General features: G+C 39.8%; 4 protein-coding genes and 2 non-coding genes across 17 annotated transcripts in view; 1 reads left to right on the top strand and 5 right to left on the bottom strand.

Annotated features, from left to right (window-relative positions):
- eya4 (EYA transcriptional coactivator and phosphatase 4) overlaps positions 1–5,607 on the top strand; it is a 51,835-nt gene extending 46,228 nt beyond the window's left edge. For 6 of the 11 annotated variants that reach the window (XM_025008345.2, XM_025008344.2, XM_017427288.3 and 3 more), the window contains 7 exons: positions 238–327; positions 832–890; positions 1,039–1,199; positions 1,511–1,625; positions 1,811–1,932; positions 3,799–3,899; positions 4,976–5,607. In XM_025008345.2, coding sequence (XP_024864113.1) covers positions 238–327; positions 832–890; positions 1,039–1,199; positions 1,511–1,625; positions 1,811–1,932; positions 3,799–3,899; positions 4,976–5,056 — 729 coding nt within the window. In that variant the 3' untranslated portion in view covers positions 5,057–5,607. Of the gene's footprint in view, positions 1–237; positions 328–831; positions 891–1,038; positions 1,200–1,510; positions 1,626–1,810; positions 1,933–3,621; positions 3,723–3,798; positions 3,900–4,975 lie in introns of those variants that run through there. The other 5 variants (XR_005234506.1, XM_037981527.1, XM_037981525.1 and 2 more) reach the window with 5 other exon arrangements.
- A 168-nt stretch (positions 5,608–5,775) lies between these two features.
- Positions 5,776–9,427, bottom strand: rps12 (ribosomal protein S12). The gene is made up of 6 exons (XM_017427294.3): positions 9,338–9,427; positions 9,167–9,213; positions 7,890–8,006; positions 7,642–7,744; positions 7,198–7,299; positions 5,776–5,866 (listed from the first exon to the last, which is right to left on the bottom strand). Exons 2-6 carry the CDS (start codon positions 9,178–9,180, stop codon positions 5,804–5,806), a joined length of 399 nt encoding a protein of 132 aa, XP_017282783.1. The 5' UTR covers positions 9,181–9,213; positions 9,338–9,427; the 3' UTR covers positions 5,776–5,803.
- Positions 7,475–7,557, bottom strand: LOC112450892. Its single transcript, XR_003039619.1, has one exon. It is a non-coding gene; the product is annotated as a small nucleolar RNA SNORD100 (small nucleolar RNA).
- LOC112450891 lies at positions 8,082–8,154 on the bottom strand. Its single transcript, XR_003039618.1, has one exon. It is a non-coding gene; the product is annotated as a small nucleolar RNA SNORD101 (small nucleolar RNA).
- Positions 9,428–11,317: 1,890 nt separating the features above from the next.
- On the bottom strand, positions 11,318–12,853 carry zgc:153284 (uncharacterized protein LOC751696 homolog). The gene is made up of 3 exons (XM_017427262.2): positions 12,668–12,853; positions 12,272–12,439; positions 11,318–11,644 (listed from the first exon to the last, which is right to left on the bottom strand). The coding sequence occupies exons 1-3, from the start codon at positions 12,710–12,712 to the stop codon at positions 11,582–11,584; spliced, it is 276 nt and encodes a 91-aa protein (XP_017282751.1). The 5' UTR covers positions 12,713–12,853; the 3' UTR covers positions 11,318–11,581.
- A 1,261-nt stretch (positions 12,854–14,114) lies between these two features.
- LOC108242497 (deleted in malignant brain tumors 1 protein) lies at positions 14,115–26,608 on the bottom strand. 2 transcript variants are annotated; one of them, XM_017427366.3, is made up of 17 exons: positions 26,472–26,608; positions 25,144–25,221; positions 24,851–24,877; positions 24,458–24,769; positions 23,567–23,860; positions 23,156–23,470; positions 22,768–23,061; positions 21,800–22,114; positions 21,378–21,677; positions 19,358–19,666; positions 18,833–19,147; positions 17,511–17,819; positions 17,130–17,426; positions 16,705–17,040; positions 16,516–16,623; positions 15,754–15,835; positions 14,115–14,778 (listed from the first exon to the last, which is right to left on the bottom strand). In XM_017427366.3, the coding sequence occupies exons 2-17, from the start codon at positions 25,193–25,195 to the stop codon at positions 14,628–14,630; spliced, it is 3,816 nt and encodes a 1,271-aa protein (XP_017282855.1). In that variant the 5' UTR covers positions 25,196–25,221; positions 26,472–26,608; the 3' UTR covers positions 14,115–14,627. The 2 variants fall into 2 exon arrangements, with proteins under 2 accessions (XP_017282855.1, XP_017282854.1); XM_017427365.3 differs by lacking the exon at positions 26,472–26,608 and adding an exon at positions 25,416–25,542.
- Positions 26,609–26,851: the final 243 nt, after the last annotated feature.

Below are 26,851 nucleotides of genomic sequence, written 5' to 3'. Positions count from 1 at the left end.
CCCCCCCCCCCCCCCCCCCGCAAACACGAGGAATGCTGATGGGACAGAACAAGTGCAAGTTGTCTGTCAGTGTCTGCTGCGATGACTAGAATGTACCATTTTACTAATAAGGGGGGAGGATAGAGGTGCGAATCAGGAGCGTGTGTCAGACTTGTAGGTTTGAGAAGCGGCAGCTTTCTGAACTCTGGAAACTGTTTTCAGGGATTTAAAATGACTCTGACCTTCCTGTTGTGTCAGGACCCTCCCATGGCGGTGACGCTCGGCCTGAGGATGGAGGAGATGATCTTCAACTTGGCCGACACGCACTTATTTTTCAACGACCTGGAGGTGAGAGGAGAAACCTTCCCTGAAGTTTGGCTGTCGGTTTCTGAAATGCTTCTGCTGCCCTCTAGTGGCACAAAAAAAACAGCACGGACAACGCTCGGTTGTGACTTTTAATTTAACTGTATATGTTAGCAAAATATCCCACGAACCACTTGACAGATTTTAGTGAAACTCTCAGGAAGTAACCACTGGATGTACATTTACAACTCATTAACATTTGGAGACAAACCAATTTAAGATGACTGCCACAGCTAATTGAATTTAAGTCAACACAAAAATGGCTATAGCTCAGTCAAATGTACAGATATTGAGCTAAAATTAGGTGCAGTGGTAGCTGAGAGTTATCTTCAACATGTACTCTGAGTGCTAATGCATCTCACAAGATCTCACAATCCTACATGAGATGGTGCATAAGATGATCTTGGATTTAAACTCTGACATATGAAAGATGGAGGATGATATACATTTCTTTAGGTCTTTAATTCATGCCTTTCTTTGTGACTGCAGGAATGTGATCAGGTCCATATTGATGACGTCTCATCAGACGACAACGGCCAGGACTTAAGGTGGTTATTTACATTTTAAAGGTCCCACTGAACTGCCTTCTTGGCTGTTCTCCTCGTGATGACTAACAATGATAATTCATCTTTTTTTTTTTTTGGTTCCGCCAGAGCAGACTTTACAAATAAAACATATCATTATTATTATTGACAGTACTTACAGTTTTGCAACTGATGGCTTCCATGCAGCTGCGACCAGCGCCAACTTGTGCCTGGCTACGGGGGTCCGCGGCGGGGTCGACTGGATGAGGAAGCTGGCCTTCCGCTACCGACGGGTCAAGGAGTTATATAGCACTTACAAAAACAATGTTGGGGGTAAGCCGCTATAAATGGAGCCTGGCAGGAGGGAGATGGTGTACGAGAAGTTTTGTTTTTTCTATTAAAATAAGGTTAGTTTTTAGGAAATTTAATCTTAAAGCCACTGTCTTACAGCGTTATTTTTGTCACCATCTTTATACAAATTTACCAATAAAGGCTCTTATTTCACCACATGATGCAACTGAACTAAATCCTAAAGAGGTTTTAGAGAATCCAAACGAGAAAATAAAGATGTGACCTTTGGCTAAAATCCTGTAGCAGTTCATGCGCATGGTTTTGACACATTGGAACTGTTTCCATGCTTGCAGGTCTGCTGGGTCCTGCTAAAAGAGACGCCTGGCTGCAGCTCAGAGCAGAGGTGGAAGCTCTGACAGATTCCTGGCTCACCCACGCACTCAAGTCCCTCTCTATCATCAGCTCCAGGTGTCACTTTATTCTAAATCCACTCCTTCGTTCACACAGACCGCACTTTCTCTTCTGTCGCGATCAAGATCGAGACTGGTGGAGCTGATCCACGAACAGCAGCTAAATCTGTGCATGAAGTATACTGTCTATAAAATATCAACGGCTGTCCTGTTTCTGCATGTCTTTTTTGTCCCCCCCTGAAGGAGTAACTGTGTAAACGTGTTGGTGACCACAACGCAGCTCATACCGGCAATGGCTAAAGTTCTCCTCTATAGTCTCGGCTCCGTTTTCCCCATAGAGAACATTTACAGTGCGACGAAAATAGGTAAGACTCGGACACATGTGCACACACAAACACACGCACTTTACGAGTTAAAGTAGGATGTGGAATAAGAGAATACATCAAATGGAACTTTATTTTTTGATGAACCTGATTGGGACTATATGGAGCTGGTCTCCCTTTATCCATCTGGAACTCTTCTCGGAAGGCTTTCCATAAGATTTCAGAGGGTTTCTGTTGGATTTTGTGCCAGTTCATTCTGTAGGGATTTTTAATAATTTATTTCACTTGAACAATTCTTGAATTTTTAACCCAAAATAGTTAGGACACACATTAAACAGACCCTGAAGTGATGGTACAGGGCTACTGGCTCAGACATCAACAGGACACGGAAAGAAAGACAAAGAAATAAAAAGGGAAGAAGAATTTAACACAGGTGAAATTATGTGGAACTGTTGAGTCTGCAATAAATTAAAAAAGAAAGTCGTAGAAGTCTCACCTGTCCCAGTCCAGAAGAGATCCCATGGGTTCCTCCTATCCTCCCTGCAATCCTTCAGTCTATAATAGATTCAAAGGATGCAGACTTTACCTCATAACCTGCCTCTAAACCTCCAAGTTTTTTTTTTGTTTGTTTTATTTTTAAATCCTGCTGTCATCTACTAGAAGATGGACTTATGGTTGGATGGTTGCTGGTTTTTAAGACCCAGGAGTTTCTGGCACAGCTTCACCTACTTCCATAATGCATGAGGAGGAGGAAGAAAATCTAACCTGGTAAAGACTCCAGCAACTTTTGTCGTATTGGCAAGTCAACTATTAATCAACTGGAAACACATTCAGCATTTATTAGTAAAGTTGTCTCCATATTACAAGTGTTGCTGGAGTCTTTAGCTTCTTTGTTTCAGACACATCGTGATGGATGTCACTAAGCAATTTTTTTTAAACGCATATTTGCATCTGGCCTCTCAGAATGTGCATGTTAATGAGTGTTTCTGGAGTTATATAAACGATGCCATGCCCTACACACTAATGCACCCCCATACCATCAGAGAGGCAGGTTTTTGAACTGTGTGCCATTGAGCAACATTAATCTGAAAGCGTTTTTTCGCAGACTGGTGAACCTCTGCCCATCTTTACATCTGAGCGATTCAGTTTCTCTGAAATACTTTTTTTATACCCAGTCCTCTTCCTGACCTGCTGCCAGTTAACCTGATTAAAATGCTCCTTCGGCTGTTTCTTATTCGTACCACCTACTTTTACAGACTTTTGTGGTCCATTCCTACCTTTTTTAGATTGGTTGCTTCAATGAAATTCAAAATTACTTCTTTTTTCTAAAAAAAAGAGTTATTGATGAATAAAGGTCAAAAAAAGGCATTTGTCAGAATGGAGTGTGGTGCATTTAGGAGCCACTATTTAATCAGGATCTAAATGTGGTGCACTGTCATCTCTAAAATTACAGCTGAATTATTGACTTTCTGTCTATTGTTGAACAAAACAACAATATTTATTATTTATTAAGTGTTTAGTTTGGTTTCAGTGACGCTCATCAGCCGAGATTTTTACTTTAGTTTGAATCTGTTGAACAGAAACCGATATATTAATGAGGTTGGTTAAAAAGAGAACCAAAAAAATCTAATTTTGTGTGTTTACGTGATGGCCACAGCTCTACCTCTTCCTGTGTTTTTATTTCCATCCCAACAAATGAAAAACCTGTGAAAGCCGTCTGTTTGTCTCCAGGCAAAGAGAGCTGTTTTGAGCGTATAGTCTCCCGCTTTGGCACTAACATTACATATGTTGTGATTGGCGATGGGAAGGATGAAGAGCATGCAGCCAGCCAGGTAAACAAGCGACTTGTGAACTTTGACCCCTCTGACCATGTGACCCTCCTTCCTCCCCTTTATTTGTTTTTTGCAGGAAAAGAGAGTTGCTTTGAGCGCATAATGCAAAGGTTTGGCAGGAAAGTAGTGTATGTTGTAATTGGGGACGGTGTGGAAGAGGAGCAGGCGGCCAAAAAGGTAATGGAGCCCAGCAACCTTGACCGTGACCCCGCCTACTCCGCGCAGTGTGAGCTCTGATTGGACGAAACCTGCCGTTCTTTGTTGCAGCGGTTTTTGTGTTTTGGTCTTTGACTTTCTCTGGTCTCCTGGCTTTTACTCCTGTTTTTTTGTTTGTTTGGTTCATGTGACGGGACACTTGACTGCAACTGTTGGAGTGAATATATGAGTTACAGTCCGGCTTGGCTTATTGGGTGTATTTTTGCACTTAAAACTGAAGTGAACGAAAAATCTTTAGGCAACAGCTGCCACATTTTTCCATCTGAGATTGGCTCGTTTTCTAACACTCATCCCAGATCAGATTTACGTCGGCTCAAATGTGCCCAGTAACCAAGCTTTCGGCGCTCATTTGTTCAGAACATTGCTTTTTATCCAGCCATTTAATTTGTTTTTACAGACACTTGTGTCTTATAGCGACCCATTGTGATTTGACCACACTGTGTTTTCTTCAGGATCTGATTCTTTCTCTTTTCAGCTTTGGGGTTTAATTTCAGACACAACGGTGTTGGGATTGTTTAAACAGACGAGGCATTTTGGGAAATAACTCACTCTCTTTTTGGAAGTTAAATTAAAAAAATACAGGGAAGTGGCCCTCTTTAAATTTCATGCCACCTTCTTGAAAAATATATTTGAACACATCTTTAAGGATACAACCATCACCTAGTAAATTTGGCATAAAAACCTTGGTGTTAAATTGACTAAATAACATTAATCTGGGTTTTTTTCTTTCATATAAACAAACTGCTGCCTATATACATTTTCCTTAGTTTTGATTTAAAAAACAGTTTAATTTTCTCCCAAAAGTCTTAGTTGTGTAAAATGTTTCGGGCCACCTTTAGTGACGCTCTCAGAACAGGAACAGTCTTCCATATTTCCCAAAGTGCTTTCCATCAGAACTGCATGGGTTTTGTTTGCGGTGCTAGCAGCTTCAAGCTACTGTAGCGGTGTAGCTTGCATGATTTCAGGTTCAGGTGGTGGTGATTCGACCCGCTTGAGCAGAATCTCTGGTTTTAACGGTGTGTGTCCCCACTTCGCAGCACAACATGCCCTTCTGGAGGATATCCAGCCACTCTGACTTGCTGGCACTACACCAAGCACTGGAGTTTGAATACCTGTAAGGATTGTAGGAATATGGACTCATGCATTGTTACCATGAAAACAGCCCTTCTTTTGTACAACTATTTAAGACAAAATACTAGACTGCAACCGTTTGGGTTTTTTTTTTTAAATGTCTTTTTGAATGTCTGGATTTACAAACTCTTAATGGTCTTAAGTAAAGAGGTTGAAGGAGGTCTGTGGGGTTTGGGAGTTACTGGACTTGATGCGCCCCCCGATCCCCCCAGTCCGGATGCTGTGACAAACCCAGTCTACTGTCCACGCAGCTAACCCACAACATGAAGGATGAAGAGGCGTTTGTTTCCTTCCCCCGCCCCATCAGCACGGTGACTCGAGGACCTCTTCACTAAACGTCCCTCTGAAGGCATCTGTGTACAGACTCATGTAAACTGGAACTCTTTTTTTTTAAAAGGGTTTTCTTCCTGGTGGTAAACTCAAAACAATGCAGACTGTGGTAAAAAAAATTCTGTAAATTATTTCCAATAAACTTAAAGGAAAGTGAAGGGTTTTTTTGTTCCTTTTGTCAAGGAAATAAAATTTTAGCAATCTCGTCTTTCGCCTGTATTTTCTGTGCACAGCACTGACTCTAGATATAGAAAACCTGCCAAAATTAAGTTTATCTGATTTAACATTTTAATGCAGTTAAAAGTTGGTGAATTAATCAACACAACTCTGACTTTATACACTGAAATGTGTTTAGATTAAAATGGACACCTGAGACTGCTTTATTTCCACGTTTTATTGACATCTCATTTCTTGGCTTTGAAGTATTCTTCAATCACATCCTTGGCTTGAGACTCTTTGCCATAATCCTGTAGGCAGAGAAACAAACAAGCTCAAAATAAGTCATTTATATGCACAACAAATCAGGATCAAATGAGCATAAAGACTTTAGATTAACAGAAAAATCTAAGTTTATGCAGTTTTATTACACAATGTCTAAATAGGTTGTGCAATTAAAACCAAGACAGTCTGGACATAATTTTCCTTAAACCATGATAAGAATGAATCAAAGCCTGCTGTCATCTGATACTGATGTAGCCGTTCACTGGGACCAAATGATGGGGGTCGTACTACAACTCATCTCAAGTTTAATGGAACCAGGACCCTACAGTAAAACGCTGGTTCAACATATCAAGAGTTTCTTTAAGAGCTCTGGTTTAAACTAACCTTAACAATGAAGGATTGTGTTAAATAACATGTTTGCGCCCTTGCAGACAGGAGAAGCTGCATCAGAGGACCACTCACAATCATTAACTGAAAACTACATTAACAGCTAACTTTACAACCATCTTCTGTTATGCAACAAGTTTTGCTCTGCTGGGGTCTCACATGAAGACATTTCTCCAAGTCAATTGGTAATGATGGAACTAGGAGAAAAAACAACACCAGTAGTCCCACCATCCCCAAATGTGATCTCTTATGTGTTTCCATGAGAGTGTCTCCCTAACAGACCCAGGTAAAACAAAATAACCTGCTTTGTGATGCAGAAAATCCCAAACTGAACCTGAAGTTCTTTTGATTCACTTGCTGATAGACAAACCTGATCCACAGGAAGAACACCTGAACTTTAATCAGTTTCTTCAAGTTACAGGAAGTTCAATTTAAAGACCTTCCAAAAACCAATGATTTAAATTTAGGACCTAAAAAAGCCCAGGTAGCACTGAACAAACGGGCATACACATGCAAGATGCAACTAAAGGCCTAAAAATGAGATGATTACACTTAAGACACAAATGGTAAATGGCTTGCACTTATATAGCACTTTATCTAGTCCAAGGATCCCAAAGCGCTTTACACTACAATCATTCACCCATTCATCCACTGATGGCGGTAAGCTACATTGTAGCCACAGCTGCCCTGGGGCGGGCTGACAGAAGTGACAATGACTAAGAGCCTGCAGAAACCCTGGTTCTGGAGAGTCACTATCCTGCATGTTTTACTTGTTTCCCTGCTCCAACACACCTGATTTAGTGGTTAAATTACCTCTTCATGTTCTGCAGAAGCCTGTTAATGACACACTGATTCAAATCAGTTGTGTTGGAGCAGAGAAACAAGTGAAACATGCAGGATCTGTCTCTCCAGGACCAGGGCAGCCTACCCCTGCTTTACATGTACAAAAATAACTTTGTGCATCATTTACCTTGACGACAACGCAGCTGCAGCCGACCACCTTACGGGGTTTTCCTTCACGGTCGATCTTGCACAGGCCGACCCACTCGCCGAGCTTCTTGTTGTCATCAACCTGCCATTCGAGTTACGAAAACTCGTCAGTAAATACAGGGCCAACGCCTTTAAACCATACAAATAAAATGTGGATTTCTGTGACAGAATCATTAAGAGTAAACTGAAGTCTAACCACAATCAGTCTCAGTTCTAATTTGTCAGGAGAGATAAAATGGAAGCAGTGTGAACTGGTCTGTATCTCAGACAAAAATTGGGTAACAATGGCAGTCTCCTCACAGTGTTCAGTAGAGGGAGCCAAGTTATCATCAGCGATACAGCAGCACACTGCATTTAACATGGCTTCGGCAAAAAGTTGGCCAACAATCTGCAGGATGTCTAACACCTGATGTTAAATTTTCACCTTGATCAGGTTGATCTGATGCTCGGCGCAGAGGGCTTCCACCAGCTTGACGTACATGGGCTCGTCGCAGTTGGCAGCCAGGACGCAGAGATGGGCCTGACGTCTGGAAAGGAACATTGAACCATATTTAGAAAAGCCAAGTTTCCACCTACAGCTTTTAAAAACCACTTTCAGCGCAAAAAAATAAATCTTTGCCAATTGATACCTTCAACATTTTTTTTCTAGACGATATTGTGTGTCAAACTTACTTGTCCAGAGCCTTGGCAGCCTCCCGGATACCGCGGGCCAGGCCATCGTGGATAAGTGCGGTCTTGAGCACTTCAGGGAGAGCGGTGTTGACATCCATCACACCTCCGGCAGCAGTGCTGTCAAAACACGAGGAAAGTTAGCTTCGTCTTCGCACAACAGCCGTGACGAGTGAGCGCCGCACTGAGCTTCTGGCGTGTCAGAAGTGGGATTTCACTCATTGGAGAGTGAAGGGGTATCCGACAAAATGTGAATCATCATACAAGCAACAGAGAGCTCAGTCCGGGGGGGGGGTCGTGTCCACATTTTGAGTTCTAGGTGTTGGAAACCAGTAAAATGTTACGTTACACCAAAACAGTGAGAAGTCAGATCTTAACAGAGCTCGTTTTCAGCTGTCAGCGTATTAAAAACTCAGAAATTTGTGTTTAACACGGTCCCAATTAATGCTAGTATTTATTTTCGTTTTTTCTTTTGGAAGACCACACCACCTGAGGTAGTTCAACAATATATGAGGATAAACCATGCTCATTGTGAACTGCATGATTGGCATATTTTCATTCAGACTTTTACTGAAACTAGAGCTGCACTGTATATCAAACACTTTGTGGCATTGCTGTATCAATGGACTGCAATAAATCATTTTTTATTATACTTTAAGTACCACAAATTAATGCTCCGTGTGCTTAAATATCTACTCAATCCACCAGACTCAATGTCCACACCTGGTTGAGTTTATAGTGAAGAGAAATAATATTAAACATCACAAGTTTCTAATGTTGAGCAGCGTTATTTGAAACGTACAAATTTTAAGTTATCAACTCACTGCTTACATTTAGTTTAAAAGTATTCATACAGCAGCCACATGATCTATTTGGATTTATCTTGATAAAACCAGCGTCCAACCTTAAACTCCTACCTTTGACAGGAGAAAGAAAACAATGCTTAACTTTCTAGTGTGGAGATTTTAATGGTAAGAATAGCAAGCTAAAAACGCATAGATTAGACTCAAATCTGGTCTCCTTGCATTTGTGCCATCACTGGTGTCCATAAAGATGCTTTAATGCGTTCAGAGTATCTGGACTTGCATCCAAACTAGCCTTTTAGCTACCATCGTTCCTGCGGTTTAAAAATACTAAAACAACACGAAAGCAACTCCTTAGTGTTGCACGACCGTCACCCTTCTCAAATCACATCTAGTCCAGGTTTGGTAAATAGTAGCAATAACTGAGAACTGGTTTTACTTAAAAGAAAATACGTCCAAAAGAAGCGTCATGCTCACCCTTCCTCGGCCATTGTAGATTTGCGATGGATGGCGGACCTAAAGTTCTACAATTTAGTAAAAATACAACAGTAGAGTTATTATCCATCACAAACGACACAAAATGGGGAATTTATAAATAAAGATGCTTGCTAAATAAAGCAGATTGTGTCGAGAGCTGAAGAAACCCACCCTGTCCTCCTCTCGGGTCGCGGGGAAAGAGGACGTCACATTTCAGCGACAGCAGTTTATTCCCGACAGGCCCCATCTGCGCCACACTGAGGCGTCCAACGAACTGCCTGTTGTAGTTTTCGTTCTGCGCATCTTTTTAAACTGAATAGTTGCACATTTGGCTCCGTTTTTAATCAGTATTTACAACATGAGGTTACATACGTTAACATCAAAAATATTATTTAAATATTATTAAAGAAAATAAGTGTGTCCCTTCAATTATAATGGAAAAAAGCACACAAAAAAAACATTAATTTGACTTCAGTACATCTTGCTTATGTTGTTTTAGCAATTAGGCAAAATGTAAACAAGAACAATCGTTCACATGCAGACACACACATACAAAATAGCAAAATTAAAAATAAATAAATAAATGAAAGTATAAGAAGCCACTTTGTAATCAAAATAAAACCATTACTAAACTACTTTAGATAGGTATGTTTGTTCCCACCTTTAACATAATAAGAATAATAAATTCAAAGTCTTTTAATCATGGCCAGCTTTTAATAGAATTTCTTTTAAATATTAGCCTATTTGTGTTGACTAAAATGACTTTCACAAACTTTATATTTTACTCTTATTAGTCTTTGCTTGTCAGCTCACATGACACACATTCAAACTTAATTAGTAGACAGTCCACTGTTCTAATGTCAGTGGGTGAAAAAGCGATCAATAGCCAAGACTGTCCTAATCCCTTGTAATGCAGAGTATTTTATAATCTTTGTTTAGGTTATGTTTCTCATAAAGTTGTGCATATCAGACTGTTACAAATTTTTGTTGTTGTTTAAGTACCAAAGATTACAATAAACTGTGTTGGTATATCTTCTTTGAATGTTCTGACTGAAACAAATGAAGACTCTCTCATCACACAAACAAGCACAAATGTATTTATTTTATCTTTTACGTTTTATTGATTTGCTCGTTCAGCTAACACGGTAAGGTTAATAGTAAGAGTCTTTCGTTGCTGTTCGACATTTCCCTCAGAATCTGAGGTAATCATATAACTTGTAGGTGCAGTTTCAAACAGTTCAAAGTCCTGAAAGAAAGGAATGGAGAGATTTATGAAGACATTTGTCAACATTTATCTAAAAACATTTTTAAAAATGCATGCAGCACATTTAGACTTCTGTGGCTTGCATGCATTTTTTATACTCCTTTATGTATCTGTCAGACAGAACTCAATATAAACCACATGAATCAAAGAGATGTCCGCTTTAGACCTAATGATATTAGGCTGTTTTGCATTAGTAACAAGCATGTAAGCTATGCACCTTAACGCTATTGTTTTAAATTTTAAACAGACAAATTACTGAGAACACACCTTCACATCCTGAGCAATACGACTGTTGTCAGATGTAATGTACTCTACAGTACAACTAACCTGTCAAACTTAGTGTATGTAAACATCTGGTTTCAACTGAACATTGTTCAGTCTATGACTGGCTGTGCTCACTTTGTTTTGCAGGGATTTGTGCTTTGTTACCCACAAGGAAACGTCAGATTATCGACAGTTAAATTTCAAGAAATCACCATTCAGTCATACTAAAGTGCACTAAATTCAGTATGCCTGGTAATGGTCTGTGTATGTAGCTACAAGTAAAAGAGAGACAAGAAAGATTGCATACTGTACTGTCAGAAAACTGCTCACACTGGCAAAATAATAAACCACAGGCATATCTGCAGTTTAAACAGGAACACACCAGTCTGAACACATGAGCAAGGGTTTATAGAGATAAAAATAGAGAAGTAAAACAGAGAAGTAGACAGCCTGTAATGTTCCTCTATCCTGTATGAATGTTTGTGAGTGTGCAGAAGCAGACCAGGTGAGCAGGTTTGGACAAAGTTTACCTGCCTGCATAGGCACACCCCATTTGTCAGACTACTATTCCAGTCGTGGCATGCCTTTGTCAAGTGTAAAAACAAAAACAGTCATTAAGGTAATGAGTTGACACCATTTTACAAAGTTTTATTTCAATTCCACACACATTTGAGTGTTTTTCACCAAAAACAATATATTTATGTCTACTTTCCAATAAAATCCCAAGTTGTTACATCGTCTTGGAGTAGTTTTGATCAAACGCGACTAAAGAATCTCTCATCAAACGAACAGAAGCACAAATCTATTACATTTTTAATTGATTTGGTTGCTCAGCCACCACGATAACGGTAATATTGAGAGTCCTTCATCGATGTTCGGCACTTCCCTCAGAGTTTGAGGAACTCCTCCAACCGTTCTTCCTCAACTGCTTGTTCAAACGCATCATAGTCCTGAAAGAAAGGAATGGGGAGATTTAAAAAGACAGAAAGTCACACTTGTTTTATTTGTCATTTTTAAGCATTTACTTTAACAAAATAAAATCTGTGCAGCATATTTTACATACAGCTGAAACAAGATGTTCCTCACTGTCTGAGAGGGAAAGAGTCCTTAAAATTTGATAAGACTGAAATTGAACTTTTTAGTCAAAGTGATTTAAATGCATCACAATGGGCTTTAGGTAAAATATAACATTTAGTGAATGTGAAATTACCACCATTTATGTTCACCCACCCACTCTTCTATTCACTGCAGAGGTCCACGGCGAGTGCTGGTGTACTCTCTGGTCACACAAGTTATCTATCCAAATTTAAAATGAAAACTAAACCATCTTCACGCCTGCTGATGATTTGTTACGGTTACAGTTGCGCTTCCCAGAGTCGCCCCGACGGAGGCTCGTACTGCAAATATTTGTTTAATCCCGTTGTCCACACCTTAAACCACAGGCTTTCTTCCTGAGTTGTATAAGCGGCAAGCGTGTAAATTATATTAAATTATTGTGTTAAATGTTTGAGAGAATAAAGTACAGACAGCAGAGCTCCACACCGTGATCAGCGCTACAGTTGGTAGATGAAACTTACTCCACAGTAAGTGTCTCCGTTGCATAACTGCGGGGGCAATGCAGACGGGTCGCCTGCTATCTTCCTCATTAAATCCTTGTCCTCAGAATTTGCAGTAATGTCCACGGCTTTGAAGGGAATCTTCTTAGAAGTCAGTACGGACGTGATCCTCTCTTGATTTTTTTTAGTCTGCAAAGAAAGAAAGGTTTTGCTTTAAGAGCCATCACACACATTAAATTCCCTGACTGGGTATGTCACAGGATACTCTGCTGTGAGTGAAACATCAGATTATTTACAGCTAAAGTTCAAGAAATCACCATTCAGTCATACTTAAGTGTACAAAATTCAGCATGCCTAGTAATGATCTGTGTATGTAGCTACAAGTAAAAGAGAGACAAGAAAGAATGCATACTGTACCACCAGAGAGCTGCTCACACTGGCAAAATAATAAACCACAGGCATATCTGCAGTTTAAACAGGAACACACCAGTCTGAACACACGCGCAAGGGTTTATAGAGATAAAAATAGAGAAGTAAAACAGAGAAGTAGACAGCCTGTAATGTTCCTCTATCCTGTATGAATGTTTGTGAGTGTGCTGAAGCAGACCAGGTGAGCAGGTTTGGACAAAGTTTACCTGCCTGCATGGACACACCCATTTGCATGACTGCTACTTCAGTCGTGGCATGCCTTTCTCAAGTGTCAAACCAGGGCACACACACACACGCACACACACACACACACACACTTACAATTATTACCACTATATTACTCAAGCATTGAAGCACACCTGTATAGACTTTAGTATTTCCAAATGATATTACCTTCGACATATCCACGTCTTGCTCAACTCAAAAGCTCCTCTTGGATAGATGAGCTGCTCAGGCTAAGGGTGAGTCCAGCCACTCTGCAGAGGAAGCTCCTTTCAGCTGCTTGTATTCACGTCTCAGTCTTTCAGTTGCAATATCTTAAAACCATCAGTGAGGGTTGGAATAAAGATCACCTGGTTAATCAAAGGTTTTGTCTTTTGGCTTCTTTGCTACAAGACCCGGGTTTTTGCTTTTACCTTTCTACCCCCAGGGCCTCTGAGTGGGAGGGAGGTGCTGATTCACACTCGACCACAAACTTCTCCGGCACCTTGAAAGGTTCCCCACTCGACAAGGTCAACAGGAGCGCGTGACCTGCAGACAACAGCACGGCAATCCAGAGCCTCTCGAAACAGAGACCCCCAGCCTCTTGGCATGTTCCTAGAAACCCTGTCCATAAAAGTTACAAACATAATCTGTGACAAAGGATTATACTTACTGGAAATGAGTCACTCCGGCTGTACAGGGACTGAATGGGCCTTAGTAGGGAGTATCCCACACACACACACCAGACACTGGCTTCTCCAAGTCAGCTAAACACATGAAGACTGGGAAACAACCCATGCACCTTCAAATGTGCTAGCACAGGGAAACAGAACTGATCCTGTGTTCATCAACCAGGATGAAAACCACAGCTGTGATTCTTCTACTACGTCAAAATGGCAGCTGGGAAGGTTTAAGGGGCATACACAGTATCCACCACAGTAAAATTTACTCCCTTGAATTGAAAAACACACGACTCAAACACATCTTGTTTCTGCCATTTGAATTTTAGACTAAAGAACTATTTGCAAAAAGTTTTTACTGTACCATTGCTAATTTTGACAAAGTAGAAGTTGAAAAGGACTTTTTTTACTACAACAAGCTACCTTCCACTTCATGCATACAATCAGGTAATGTCTGACAACTTAAACTTCCTGGAATTATTTTGTTCTTTTCAATGATTAAGAAGCTGAAATCTCAGTATGTGGAACAAGTAAAGAAAAAACTTCTGACCGACTTGAGTTGTAAGAAACATACATTTATTCATTATTAGTTGGATATAACAAAAAAAGGGAAATTATCTTGTGTTTTAACAGATTCCTGAAACTTAGTTCTACCATTTACAGAACCTTTCAGATCTTTACAAATCACCACTGGCATATGAACGACACACAGTGTAACAATCCGCGGTATCAGATTTTTTGCCATCATTGAAAACTTCATTTTAACTTTAAACATTTGAATTTCTCGTAAAGAAAATTACAACGCGATTGTCGTTAGAAGCATAAAAGGTTACAAATTATGCTGTAGAAAAAAAAAAATCCAACAGTTTCCAGTCAATATTGGTTATAGTTTAACCTCTCACTCTGCTTCTCTGATGGAAAAGTCTGGACCAGCTTGTATCAGTGCTTTGTGACATTATGATCAGAGTTGTTGTGAGTATTTATTCCTTTCAGCCTGCTGTTGTGTTACTCTGGAGGTGAAGTGAAATCCCTCAACGGAAGCTGCTCCTGGAGTCGTGTTGTCACAACTAGTCGATCAAAGGCTCCTGCTCGTAGCACACTCGTCCTGCCAGGTCCTCGGGGACTTTCTCCACAACCCTCTCAGATTCGACGCCGCTGTTCGAGGCCTTTGGGTCGTCGTTGTGGCGTTTAGTTTCGTACATCTGGTTGGTGCGTTCCCTAAAGGGCATCAGGAGGGAGATCGTTAGGATAGCAGCAGAATACACCGTCCGACATGTACAGTATTTCAGTTTGAGAAGGAGCAACTCATATTCAGTTAAAATCATTATTTACAACAACAGCAAAAAAAGCTGGAAATGAGACCAGTATATAAAGGCATCAATAAACCAAAGAAAGCAGCAAATTACAATAAGTTAATATATTAAGTGTAGGTTTGATGCTTGAGTCCACTTTTTAAGTCTGCAGAAGGTAAATACTACTCTCCTGTCACTGCAGTCAGCCATCACGCAATCACCTGTCTGTTTGTCTGTTAGCAAAATATCTAATGAAACTCACAGAAATTAATCGCTGGATGTGCATCTACAACTGATTCACATTTGGAAACAAGCTGACTCAAGATGGCCACCACAGCTGATCAACCTTAGCAAACACAAAAATGGCTACATATCAATCAGTTTTACAGTTACTGAGCCAAAGTTCGTTGTGGTTGCAGCTGAGAGTCATGCCCAACACATACTCAGAGTTAAAAGTAGAAGCTAAAAAAATACCAAAAGACTAACTAAAAAGGTAAAAGTAGCAGAACAGTAGCTAAAAGCTAAAAGTAGCATAAGAAGACAAAAATGGAGCAAGTATGCTGAAGCAGATTTCAAATAGAACAATTTTTTAGAAGGAACTGAAGAGAAATCAGTGTCTCAATGACCAAAAGTCATAACAGCCATCTCCTCGATGAGCTGAAAGGTTTGATATATAAACGGCTGAATTAGCACCAAGTATGTAGAAGTAGATAGACTGAAAAAACAAAACAGGAAACCAATAATGAACACGGGAACTGGATCTCTAGAGAACATGGCCACCAACAGGACCAGGCTATAAACTGAAATATTCAAGATGCTCAAACCAAAAAAACAAGACTGATAAATTATTCAAGTGAAAACTAAACAGATTATAGAACTTCAGGTGTTCTGTCTGTCTTACCTTTCATCCACTGCTCCATTGCTCCTGTCTTCCAGTTCTTTTTTCATTTCCTGAAACTTGGTGTTAAAGTAAACCATGACACCTGAAACGTGAGCACAACATCAGTATGAATTCAACAGCAATTTTTTGGTTTTGACACAGTAAATCTGAAACTACAAGTTTTAATTCTGAATTTATTCAGCCGTAGCTGAAACATATAATTGTATTCTGTGGACTACAGCTGACTCGTAACAACGGAGCTCACTCACCCGTCCGCCACCACAAAATGCATTTGTCTGTTAGCAAAATGTTTCATCAACTACTGAATGAATTTTAATGAAACTCTAAGGAATTCATCATTAGAAACACATCTGCAACTAAATAACTTTTGGAATCGACCCAGTTAAAGATGGCTGCCACAGATGATTAACTTTAGCAAACACAATAATGGTAATAACTCAGTCATTTTTACACATATTGAGCTACAATTTGGAGTGGTAGTAGCCGAGAGTCCTCCTCATCCCATACTCTGAGCGCTCACAGTGCAACATCTTTGTTTGGCATGCAAGGTACTGGACTTTCCTTAATATTGCTGTTGGCTTTGAAACCAAAACATATCACTGAAAAATACACCATGACCCAATGCACACAGTGATCTATTATTAGTACTTAACCAGTTAACAAATATGACGATCTGTGGTGTGAAGAATAATCTAAAATTATGTGGTAAGAAAAGAAACTGGTCACTGTAGCACATCTGGAACATTTAAATATGAATCTTACCAGCGCCTCTCCATTTCTTTCTCCAGACCCAGAACCCAACGGACAACAGAACCAGCAGCAATACTAAAACGCTCACAACACCTGCGACAACTGAAGAGGATGAGGTTGCTGCAGGGAGTACAAGATAAAGTGTGAGAGAAATATCAAACAAACCAAAAAAAAGTAGAATATTTCCTTCTCGGGTCTTACCGACTACGGTGACGTAGAGTGTCTTCGAGGGAACGGAACAAAAGGGTATTGAGGAAATGTTCACCCCATACAGGCAGGTGTACTCCCCTTGATCTTTATAATCGATTTCAGGGAATTCAAAGTATGCCAGGTAGAAGATGGAGTGGCCAAACGATGGTTTTGCTTGAGAAATGTTCTTGTTCGATTTTGTCAGATAGAAGATGCCGTCGGGATATTTGGAATAAGTGGAGCAAGTGATGGAGAAGGTGCTTCCTTTGGTGACCGACACCTCGGCAGGAGTGTAGATCATCATTGTGTGACCGGATGATAGGGAGATGCTGGGCTTCTCTAACTTTACTGCAGGACGAAGGAGGAGTTTTACTTTAAAATGTGACAGCAATCAAGGTACGCTACAAAAACAGACTAGCAAGGCTTTTTGTTTTTACCTATGACTGAGAGATCCGCTCTGTTTCCTTGAGGATAATAGATGACCTGCTGTTCAGGCAGTTTTTTATGATATTCACAAAAGTACGACCCATTTAAACTGAAGTCCGCGTTGGGGAAAACAAAGGTTGCAGCTTCGTGCTCTGAGAACTTCTCCCTCTCAAATGATCCTTGGTCCCTCTTCAGCACAAACGTCCCACCCAAGTGTTCGGTTATGACAGTGCAGGTGATTTCAACTTTGTCGCCCCAGTTTACCCGAGCAGAAGGATTCAAAGTAATTTGGGGCTTCTGGAGATCACCTGAAATAGATTGGCAGAACCGTCTCAGCGTAGTCGGAGAAAAACTGATCATTCATACACTGAAAAATGAGCCAGGTCTCTCACCTAAACAGATGACACTGGCGTCTTCACCATGCCCGCAGTTGTTTTCTCCAAATCCACGATGCGTACAGTGTGTGAGAGCATCTTCTTGACCTTTACAAATCACGTTATCCAACCATATCGGACCAGAGCCTCGTCCAAAATGGGCACTAGTCGGTGCAGAGACTGCATGACCGCAACCAAGTTGTCTACAGACCACATCAGCGCTGTTCATTTCCCAGTCGTCGTCACACACGGTGCCCCACTGGCTCTTATAGAAGACCTCCACTCTGCCAGAGCACTGACCCGAGCCGCCGACCAGCCGCAGCTGGGCTGCATATGAAAACAGAAAAGAGTTTAGTACAAATGCAATGGGCAGAGCGGAAGTTGGAGGGAAAAAAATGCAAAAAATTGAACTCTAACTTTAACTGAAAAATATACAAGGTAATACCAAGGTTATTTCATTTTTCGTGCTGTAGTCTCGTTACCAGTCATGCTTGGTATTAAATATAGTCTGCCCAAACGCTGTAAAATGGCAGCGTTTGGGTAAAACAACAGGACCCTGCCAGACCAAAACAACAGAGCTATATCTATTCTGATTTTTTTTAATGGGGGTATAGGGAAATAGTTTTGTCTAGGGAAAGCATTACATGAATACAATAAATGAATAGTTCAGTTATTTGGAGGAGGGTTCTGTGGAAAGGTTATGAACCATCAATATCTTACCTGTTGTAGATAGCTCTTTGAAGGCCCTCAGTTTGGAGAATTAGTATTTTGTTCTGACTGGGCATACAAGCTAATGGCTCATTTAAGTGGGGTCAAGAACAAAGTGTGTTTCTGTCATCTCAAATCTGAAACTTTTTATAGTGGTTCATATGAAAGGTATTTTGCATTACACAGTTATTTACATAGAGTTGTAAATAGAAGTGTAAATAGCTGCAGCCGCAGAATTACTATGTAATACCCAACTGACATCAAAGGAAAGGTTAATAAAATAATCTGGCTTTGCTCAGACTAGCTATTAGTTTGTAATTCCAGTCAGAATTAAACATTATTTTTCCAAGCTGAGTTTGTTGAAAAAGCTAAATGTAATAATATCTATCTAATATATTCATGCCGAAATAAGCAATGGCTTCTCTAGACAAGGTAAAATTGTAACTTTCATTCCAGTTTAGAGAATTCATTGTTTTTGTTGCGTTGAAACTAGAGGGTAAAGACAGAAAGGCAAACAAAGGGAGGGGAACTTATTTGAAAACAAAACACATATGTCCACTGTATGGTTTTTGGTTGGTAATATTATGTGGAAATGCAACAACGGCTGATGACATTAACGTTCACGGCTTTACCTGCACAGACAGCTGAAGCGTCATGGTCATGCCCACACGTTGACGCTCTGAAACCTTTCTGTGAGCACTGCTTGACAGATGTCACGTTGTCGAAGCACAAATTGCTTGCCTCCACCACCGACCCGTTGCCCTGGCCAAACTGGGCAGAGCCGGGAGTACTCAGGGCGCGGCCACACTCCAGCAACCCACACACCACCTCGGCTTTACTCAGGGTCCAGTCGGCGTTGCAAACTGTATGCCATGTGTCACCATGACGAACCTCCACTCTGCCGGAGCACTCATCTTTGCCGTTGACCAACCGGACCTCCAAGCTTCCTGTAAAGACAAGGAAACTGAAACGTAGCAACATGACAACAGATAATCAATGAAAACCAATAGTGATGTGTTTAATGTACGCTAAATCTAATGGGCAAAATCTCCAGTGTAAAAGTAAATGAGTCTTTAGCTACAATGCAGAGCTATTAAAATAATAAAAAAAGACCAACAACTATAATGAAGTCTTTTATTTTGGTCTTTTTCCTTTACCTGTGCAAACAACCCCAGCTACAGAGGACGTGTTGCAGGTTCTGTCCCTATACGGTGTTTGTGGGCACTGAGAGAGTGTAGACTCCCTTCCACTGCATTCAATTTGATCAATCCAGGTCTGTCCCAAGCCACGGCCGAACTCAGACATTGTGGTGATCTTATGAGCATTCCCACAGTTCAGCTGTTTGCACACCACAGAAGCATCGTTGATGTCCCAGGATTCACCGCACACGGTCCCCCAGTGGCCCTTGTCGTAAAACTCCACTCTTCCAGCACAACGATGGGGGCCATCAGCTAACTTCACATTTCCTGGGAATTGCAAAAGATAATTTCTTAACCCCAGTTACAAAAAAGTGGGGACAATGTGTAAAATGTGATTAAAAACATAATCCAACAAATCCCATAAATCTATATTTTATTCATTGTGGAACATAGTAAACATTAAATGTTTAAGCTAAGAAAATGTACCATTTTTAGGAAAAAATGTAACTTTTAATTTGATGGCAGCAACACTTTTCAAAGCTGTTGGGACAAGGGCAACAATAGGCTATAAAACTAAATGGTACCAATAAGAAACAGCTGGAGGAGCATTTGCAACTAATTAGGTTATTTGGGTATTAAAAAATTCCTTTGGTGAGGCTGAATTATTGAAATCTTTTGATGATATTATGAACTGTAGATGATTATACGTTTATAGTCTTCTCAATTTTCCATTGGGGAACATTATTCTGAAAGGGTTTCACTACTTTTAGAACAAATCTCTGAGCTCAAAGATCATGGCCTAAAGTCAATATTGAATGGCCGTGATCTTCTGGTCCCCATGGGCCACAGAATTAAAAACAGATCTGATTCTGTTCTGGATTTCACTGCATGGACTCAGGAACACTTCCACACATCATTGTCTGTAAACAGAGTTCAAGGTGCTGTACAAACACAGGTTAAAGCTCTATCTTGCAAGGAAGAAGCCAGATGTGAACACCACCCAGAAATGTTGCAGTCTTCTCTGGGCCAAAGCTCGTTTAAAATTAACTGAGGCGATGTGGTAAACTGTTATGTGGTCAGATAAATCAAAGTTTAAATTTTTTTTTGGAAACCACAGATAGCACGTCCTCTGTACTCAAGAGGAGATGGATCATCTAAGCCTGTTATCAGCACACAGTTCAAAAGGCTGCCTCTCTGATGGTATGGGGGTCCATTAATGCCTGTGGTAAAAGCACCAGCAATACAGAATTGTATATACAAATTTAGGAACAACATACACTCCCATCCAGATGATGCTAAACCTCATACTGAATCGATTTCAAGAGCATGGCTTTATAGTCGGAGAATCTGGTCAATGAACTGGCCTGCCTGCAGTCCAAATTGAAACCAGAAGCACTCAGAGCGCAAACCTCTGAGATTATTACTCACTACAGGGATCTTCATTTTTGTCAGTTCCTTTAAAAAGTTCTTGAATCCAGATCGTGATCACCACCAAAATCTAATCACTTGTTCCTCGTACCATGTTTGATGAAAATCCATTCATAACCTTTTGAGTAATCTTGTGCACAGACAGACAAACAAACAAATGCTACCGAAAACATAACCTCCTTGGTGGAGGGAAATAATTGATGCTTTGTGTAAAAAAACAACAACTGGCAAAGTAGACCTAGGACTTTTGAAGAGCTATAATCCTACATTGGACAAGAATGGGACAACATTCCCTCCAAAACCACAGCTGGTCTTCTCAGGTCCTAGACATTTACAGAGAAGAGATGCTTCGCAGAGGAAAACATGGTGCTGTACAAACTTTTTTTAGATGTGTTGTTACAATCAAATTCAAAATTATCTTATTTTTTTCTAAAAATGACACAGTTGATCAGTTTAAACATTTGTTATGTTTACTCTGTTCCATTATGAATAAAATATGGGTTTGTGAGATTTGCAAAGGATTGCATTCATTTTTGTAAATGAGTGAACTTATTTGAACTGGGTTTGTAAAAGAAAACTAGTGATTTTAGAAAATGTGCAAAATACATACCAGAGCATGTGACAAAAACATCTTTAATGTTATTGTTGTTGGTCCTCTGTGAGTCTGTGAGTCTGCACTGTGTGACAGAGGTTTCTCTACCGTTACAACTCATTGTCAGTCCTCTGGGATCTCCCCTTTGAACGAAAGATCCGTAAAACTTGACAGGGTCTCCACAGTTCATCTCCCTACACACCACGGTAGTTTCTGTCATTCCAAAGTTAATATTGTATATTGGTGACCAGTGATCGTTATGATATATTTCAATCCTGCCTGAGCACTGGTCAGTGCCATTGATTAGTCTGAGGTCAGCTAAAAAAAAAAAAAAAAAGTAGAAAGAATCAGAAGCTGATTGTTGGATACAGTGAATAATTTATACTTTATTTGATAGTCTGACTTATGTACTGTTGAGTAAATAAGTATAACATAGGTACCTGAACAAATTACTCCTGCATCTTCCCCATGGCCACAGTTGTTTTCTCCAAACATGGGTCGCCGGCAATGCACAAGAGACGTCTCATTGCCGATGCAGTTGACATCATCTAGCCAGATGTCTCCTTGGCCGGGGCCAAAGAAGCCCGAGGTTTTGGCTGTCTTAGCGGTTCCACAGTCCATGGATCTGCACACCACCTGAGCATCTCTGATGTCCCAATCATCATCACACACTGTTCCCCATTGGCCATCGTGCAGAATCTCCACTCTGCCAGAGCATCGGTCCGTTCCATTGACAAGCCTAATTGGTCGATTACCTGAGGACAAATCATGTTTAAGGTACCTAAAGTCAAGGAAATATTGTAAGGGCCTAGCAAATTGCAAATTAAACTAAAGTGTTTCTGTATTTGAATAACAATCAATATTTTGGTGAATTTAATCCAACCATGTTACAGAGAAACCTTGCTTGAAGTCAGAATGTCTACCAATGTGATGAAAACATGCAAATTTATGGAGACAATGTCCATTTGAGTGTGTAATGTTGTGTCTTCTCCCCATCATAGAGAAATATAAGTGTTATTGGTGCTCCTCTCAGAGAGAAATACAGAATGCAAGACAGTCCATTTCATGTAAAGCTGTACTATAATTGAGCTGAGAAACCCCCCCAGTTGTCAATGTTTGATTCCTTTTTTTAATAATGAGGTAAAACAAAAAATATAACAAATGACAGAATCAATAACAAGTAACCAAAGTGAGGCTTTAAAGTAGCAGATGCAGATATCAGGGAAGGGTAATGTGAGAATTATTCAATACAACATAAGAGCGCATTTTTGGAAAGGACAGATCAGGAAAGTAAACCAAAACATGCTGCACAGTACAGTTTGCTTGTTTTGAGAACATTGGAAATTGTATGTCATTGTTGTTTTTAGAAAGATTCAGTTTCACAGTACACCAGTATCTTGTGTCCTACCTGCACATGCAACAGAAGCTCCAGTACAACTCCCCGCATGTTCTTCAAGCACACACTGGCCTAAAGTGCTGACGTTACCAGAGCATCGACTTATAGACCCTGGTAATGCGCTGTCACCAAAACTGAAGACATCTTGGGTTTTCTTTGGATTTCCACAACCGAGTTCCTTACAGACAAGCGAAGCCTCTTTAACACTCCAGTTATTATTATTGCAAACTTTTCTCCACCGTCCATTGTGGAACACCTCCACTCTGCCAGAGCACCTGTCGGTCCCATTGATCAGTCTCAAAGTCTCTGAAAGGCAAACAGTTAAGAATGCAGACTTCAAATTCATATGAACCTGCATATTTTCGAGCCTCAAAAAAAAAAGAAGTAAAGAGTCTATTACCTGAGCACAAAACACCAGCATCTTCACTGTGGTCACAGTCGTGTTCTCCAAAGCCTCTATGTGGGCAGTCAGAAAGGGACTTCTCATTACCGATACACTCAATATCGTCCAGCCAAACCTGATCATGACCTCTTCCATAGAAGGCCTTGAACTTTACGGAAAGAGCGCTGCCGCAGTTCAGTTCTCGGCATGTTACATCTGCTTCATGCATCCCCCATTTGTCATCACAAACAGTTCCCCACTGTCCTTCATAATAGACTTCCACTCGACCCGAACATCGATTAGTCCCATTTACCAGTCGTAACGGTTTATTGTCTGTCAGGTTGGAAAGAAAAAAAATGCAAGAAAGTGACAACCTAATAATTTTAAAGTTACAACAAGTGTCTGACACCATTTTATGACGTGACTTACTCATACAGACAATGGTAGCATCAACACAGCTTTCCTTGAAATCTTGTAGCTGGCACTCTGAGATAGAGGTCTCATTCCCAGCACAGCTGGTTTTGAGTCCCGACAGGGCTTGGCTCTCTCCAAAAAACGGCACTGTGGTTTGTACAAGGGGAGAACCACAGCTAATCTCTTGGCACAGTACCTCTGCTGCTTCCTTGCCCCAGTCACTGCTGCACACACGTTTCCACTGGCCTCCATGGTAGACTTCCACTCTGCCATTACATCGGTTGCTTCCGTTGATGACCCGCACATGTTCTAGCACATCAGCAAATAATGAAAAAGTATAGTGAAAAGCCACCAACTATGATTAATGTCCACATGTATGAGGATTAAAAGTGAGCGTACTTGTATAAATACAAGATAGCCTCTGCAAAACAACCAAAGAATGTATTAGAACCATACTTCTCAAACTGTGGTAAAGTACCACGGGTTAAAGTTAGGCTTGGTTAGTCTTTCCTGAGAAGTACTCACTATGAAAAGTTTAAGAACCTCTATAATGTGAATCAATGGTTCAAACAAATATGCTGTTATTTGTGGATCCTTTTGTTCACACTGAAGAAAATTTATTTTATTTTTTTTTGCCGATACAAGGGGATATTTTTCAGACAGTTCTGGAGTAAAATTATTGTTCTTCATTTGTCATGATGTCTCTAGCTTTACTGTTTAACTTGTACCTTGAAAGAAACAAAAGTAACCTCTATTTAATATTTACACACATGTGACCGCAGAAGTAATCCTAACTCATGTTAAGAAGCCACTTACAACAACTTGAAGCATATTTTAAAATGTTAAGTGTGCTTTGTGATCATTTTTATGGAGCAAAGCAAGTACGGTGAATGAAGTCAGGCTTACCGGAACAGACAACACCAGCATCTTCACTATGACCACAGTTATGCACCCCCAGGTTCTTGTGTGAGCACTTAAGGATAGAACTCTCCCTCCCGGTACACTGCACATCATCCAACCAGATCTCCTCTTTGCCCTCTCCAAAAAATGCACTCTTTTTAGCCTCCATAACTGTGCCGCAGTTTAACTCTCGGCACAACACGTCAGCATTAGTGATGCTCCAGTGATCATCACACACAGTTCCCCAGCTGTCCTGGTGGAGGACCTCCACTCTGCCGGAGCAACGGGAAGGACCAACCAGTCTGATTTTTTCACATTCTGGAAAATAAATCATGGCAGTTCAGAAGGCAGGGGGTAAACCTGCAAGTCTTCAGTTAACTATAAATGGGATTTATGTACCTGTAAGCAGTGGTAGACTCAGCAAACCTGAAGCAAAGATACATGGTCAAATGTTATAAATATTTGTAACAGCCTTGTGAATTGTCATCAGTAAAATGAATAGAAAATATGTAATATAGCAAATTAATTTTATATTAGAAAGCTAATAAGAACATGTTATATTTTTCTAACAAAAACAAAACTGATACAAACACAAAATCTAATTTTTTACCTCCTATTTATGTTGCTGTTTTATATTTGTGAGAATAATGTTTAGGAGTAAATATTAAACACATGAAAAGTTATAATCTCACCTGTTATCAAAAGAAATGCAAAATGTAGCTTTTGCACAAAAAGGGAGTTCATATTGTGTCTTCAAATGAGGTCAGATTCTGTAAAAAAAATAACACAAAACAAATTAAACAACAAATGTGTTTTCTCTTCCTCTAAAATGTATGTAGCTCGTGGCATTGAGTTGTTTGTCAAAATTAAAATACATTTTTTTTTTAAATCAACCCCTTTTTAGCAGTTTTCTGTCAATTTGTTTCTTCTTTTCAAAAAGTAAAATTAAGTTAACCCCTCTTACCTTTTCAAATCCACCAACTCTGGACAGATATTTAGCGAGTTTTAAATAAAAACGTGATTATATCCAAAATATCCAAAGGACAAAACCCCCATGCATGGTCAGTAATTGTTAACAAAAAGGACTGGCTGGACTTGGAATGCAATCTGGACACATGTTGACATTTTGATCAATCATTAAAGACAGAACATGAAAGGAGATTTCATCTTGTTTGACACAATACCTACATATGTATTTATTGTAAAAATACAGCAACATTTAATATTAGTTTGAAAATTACATTTTAAGATAAAACTGAATTAGTTCACAGTGATAAATGGACATGAGAAAAGATCAACTGAGAAATTTAGATCAAAAGAAAGTTTGTTTGAGAACAAAGGTCACGTGAATTTGACCTCTGACCCCCGCAGCTTAAACCACGCCAGTCCAGTCCAAACTGCTGCCATCTTTCATAGGCCCTTTCTTTGTTTTCAAAATGGGAACACAACTACCTCACTCCTCTGCAAAGCAAACTTAAAACTGATGCTGAAACCTTATAAAAATTAATAATTTCATTATAATAAGAACTTTGTCTCATTGTAATTTAGTGTAACTTCAATAATGTTTTCCAGTCTGCAAAGTATTGCTGCATATTGAGCTTCAATGCAAATATAAACTGACAGTCTGCCACTATGAAAGGTGGGAAATAATGTAAATCCCTGCGAGCCATCTCCAACACATACTACAAGCACAAACAGATCCGAGAATGCTGCGTGTAATAATATAATACACGCAGCATAATATAATCACAATTCAAAACTCTGATATAAAAAACAACAAGTAGGATGCATTTTTAACAGACTGATAGACCATAATTGTTGTATATAATTATACTGTGAAAGGTACAGTAAGTATGGCATTTGTCTCAGTGTAAATATTCTGGTTATTCTGTAATCGTAAAATGATTATAAACACCTATCAGAGATAAAAAAGCTCCTGTTTAGCATCAACATAATTTAAACTTTAAAAGTGCGATTTGCTCAGAAGATTTAAATGACTTTTTAAAAGCATTTCTCCTACCATAAAGAAAAGGCTTGGTGCAGTCTTTGTTTAACAGAACCAAATCATTCTGGTCTTTGAAAGCAGCTCCTCTTCTAAGGAACTTCTTGTCCTGGATCTTTTATAGCACTTGGACTCAGGATGCAAAACATCTGTTGTGAAATCTGGCTTCTCCATTCTCAGCATATTTGATCAGTTCCTTTTATAAACCCCTCTCTTCCTCTTGAAACTGGCAATGAACAAAACAGAATCTGATCAGTAAGCTTCTGATTCATCTTTGGAAACACGTTAAATACAAAAAGGTCCTCATTTTTGTATCCTGGTGAAAACAAAACTGTCATAACTTACATGTAATTCTTATTAATACAAACTAAAATAGTTAAAGCTAAAGTCCTATATAT

This window comes from Kryptolebias marmoratus, linkage group LG19, assembly GCF_001649575.2.
Source record: "Kryptolebias marmoratus isolate JLee-2015 linkage group LG19, ASM164957v2, whole genome shotgun sequence".
Taxonomy (NCBI): Eukaryota; Metazoa; Chordata; class Actinopteri; order Cyprinodontiformes; family Rivulidae; genus Kryptolebias; species Kryptolebias marmoratus.
This window is presented reverse-complemented; position numbering and strand designations above follow the sequence as displayed.

Bases quoted from the DNA above. Each gene is read 5' to 3' on its own strand.
- LOC108242497 (XM_017427366.3), bottom strand. From the start codon at position 25,195: ATGAACTCCCTTTTTGTGCAAAAGCTACATTTTGCATTTCTTTTGATA. The intron at 19,667-21,377 runs GTATGTATTTTG...TGCAATTCCCAG, and splicing joins TGTTTTTGTCACATGCTCTG to GAAATGTGAAGTTAGCTGAT. The intron at 17,041-17,129 runs GTAAAAACAAAA...TTCGTCCTGCAG, and splicing joins AGCGGATCTCTCAGTCATAG to TAAAGTTAGAGAAGCCCAGC.
- zgc:153284 (XM_017427262.2), bottom strand. From the start codon at position 12,712: ATGCCTGTGGTTTATTATTTTGCCAGTGTGAGCAGCTCTCTGGTG. The intron at 12,440-12,667 runs GTACAGTATGCA...CTTTCTTTGCAG, and splicing joins GTGTGAGCAGCTCTCTGGTG to ACTAAAAAAAATCAAGAGAG. The intron at 11,645-12,271 runs GTAAGTTTCATC...CCTTTCTTTCAG, and splicing joins ACGGAGACACTTACTGTGGA to GACTATGATGCGTTTGAACA.
- rps12 (XM_017427294.3), bottom strand. The intron at 7,745-7,889 runs GTAAGTTTGACA...GTTCCTTTCCAG, and splicing joins GCTGCCAAGGCTCTGGACAA to ACGTCAGGCCCATCTCTGCG. The intron at 7,300-7,641 runs GTGAAAATTTAA...CTCGAATGGCAG, and splicing joins ATCAGATCAACCTGATCAAG to GTTGATGACAACAAGAAGCT.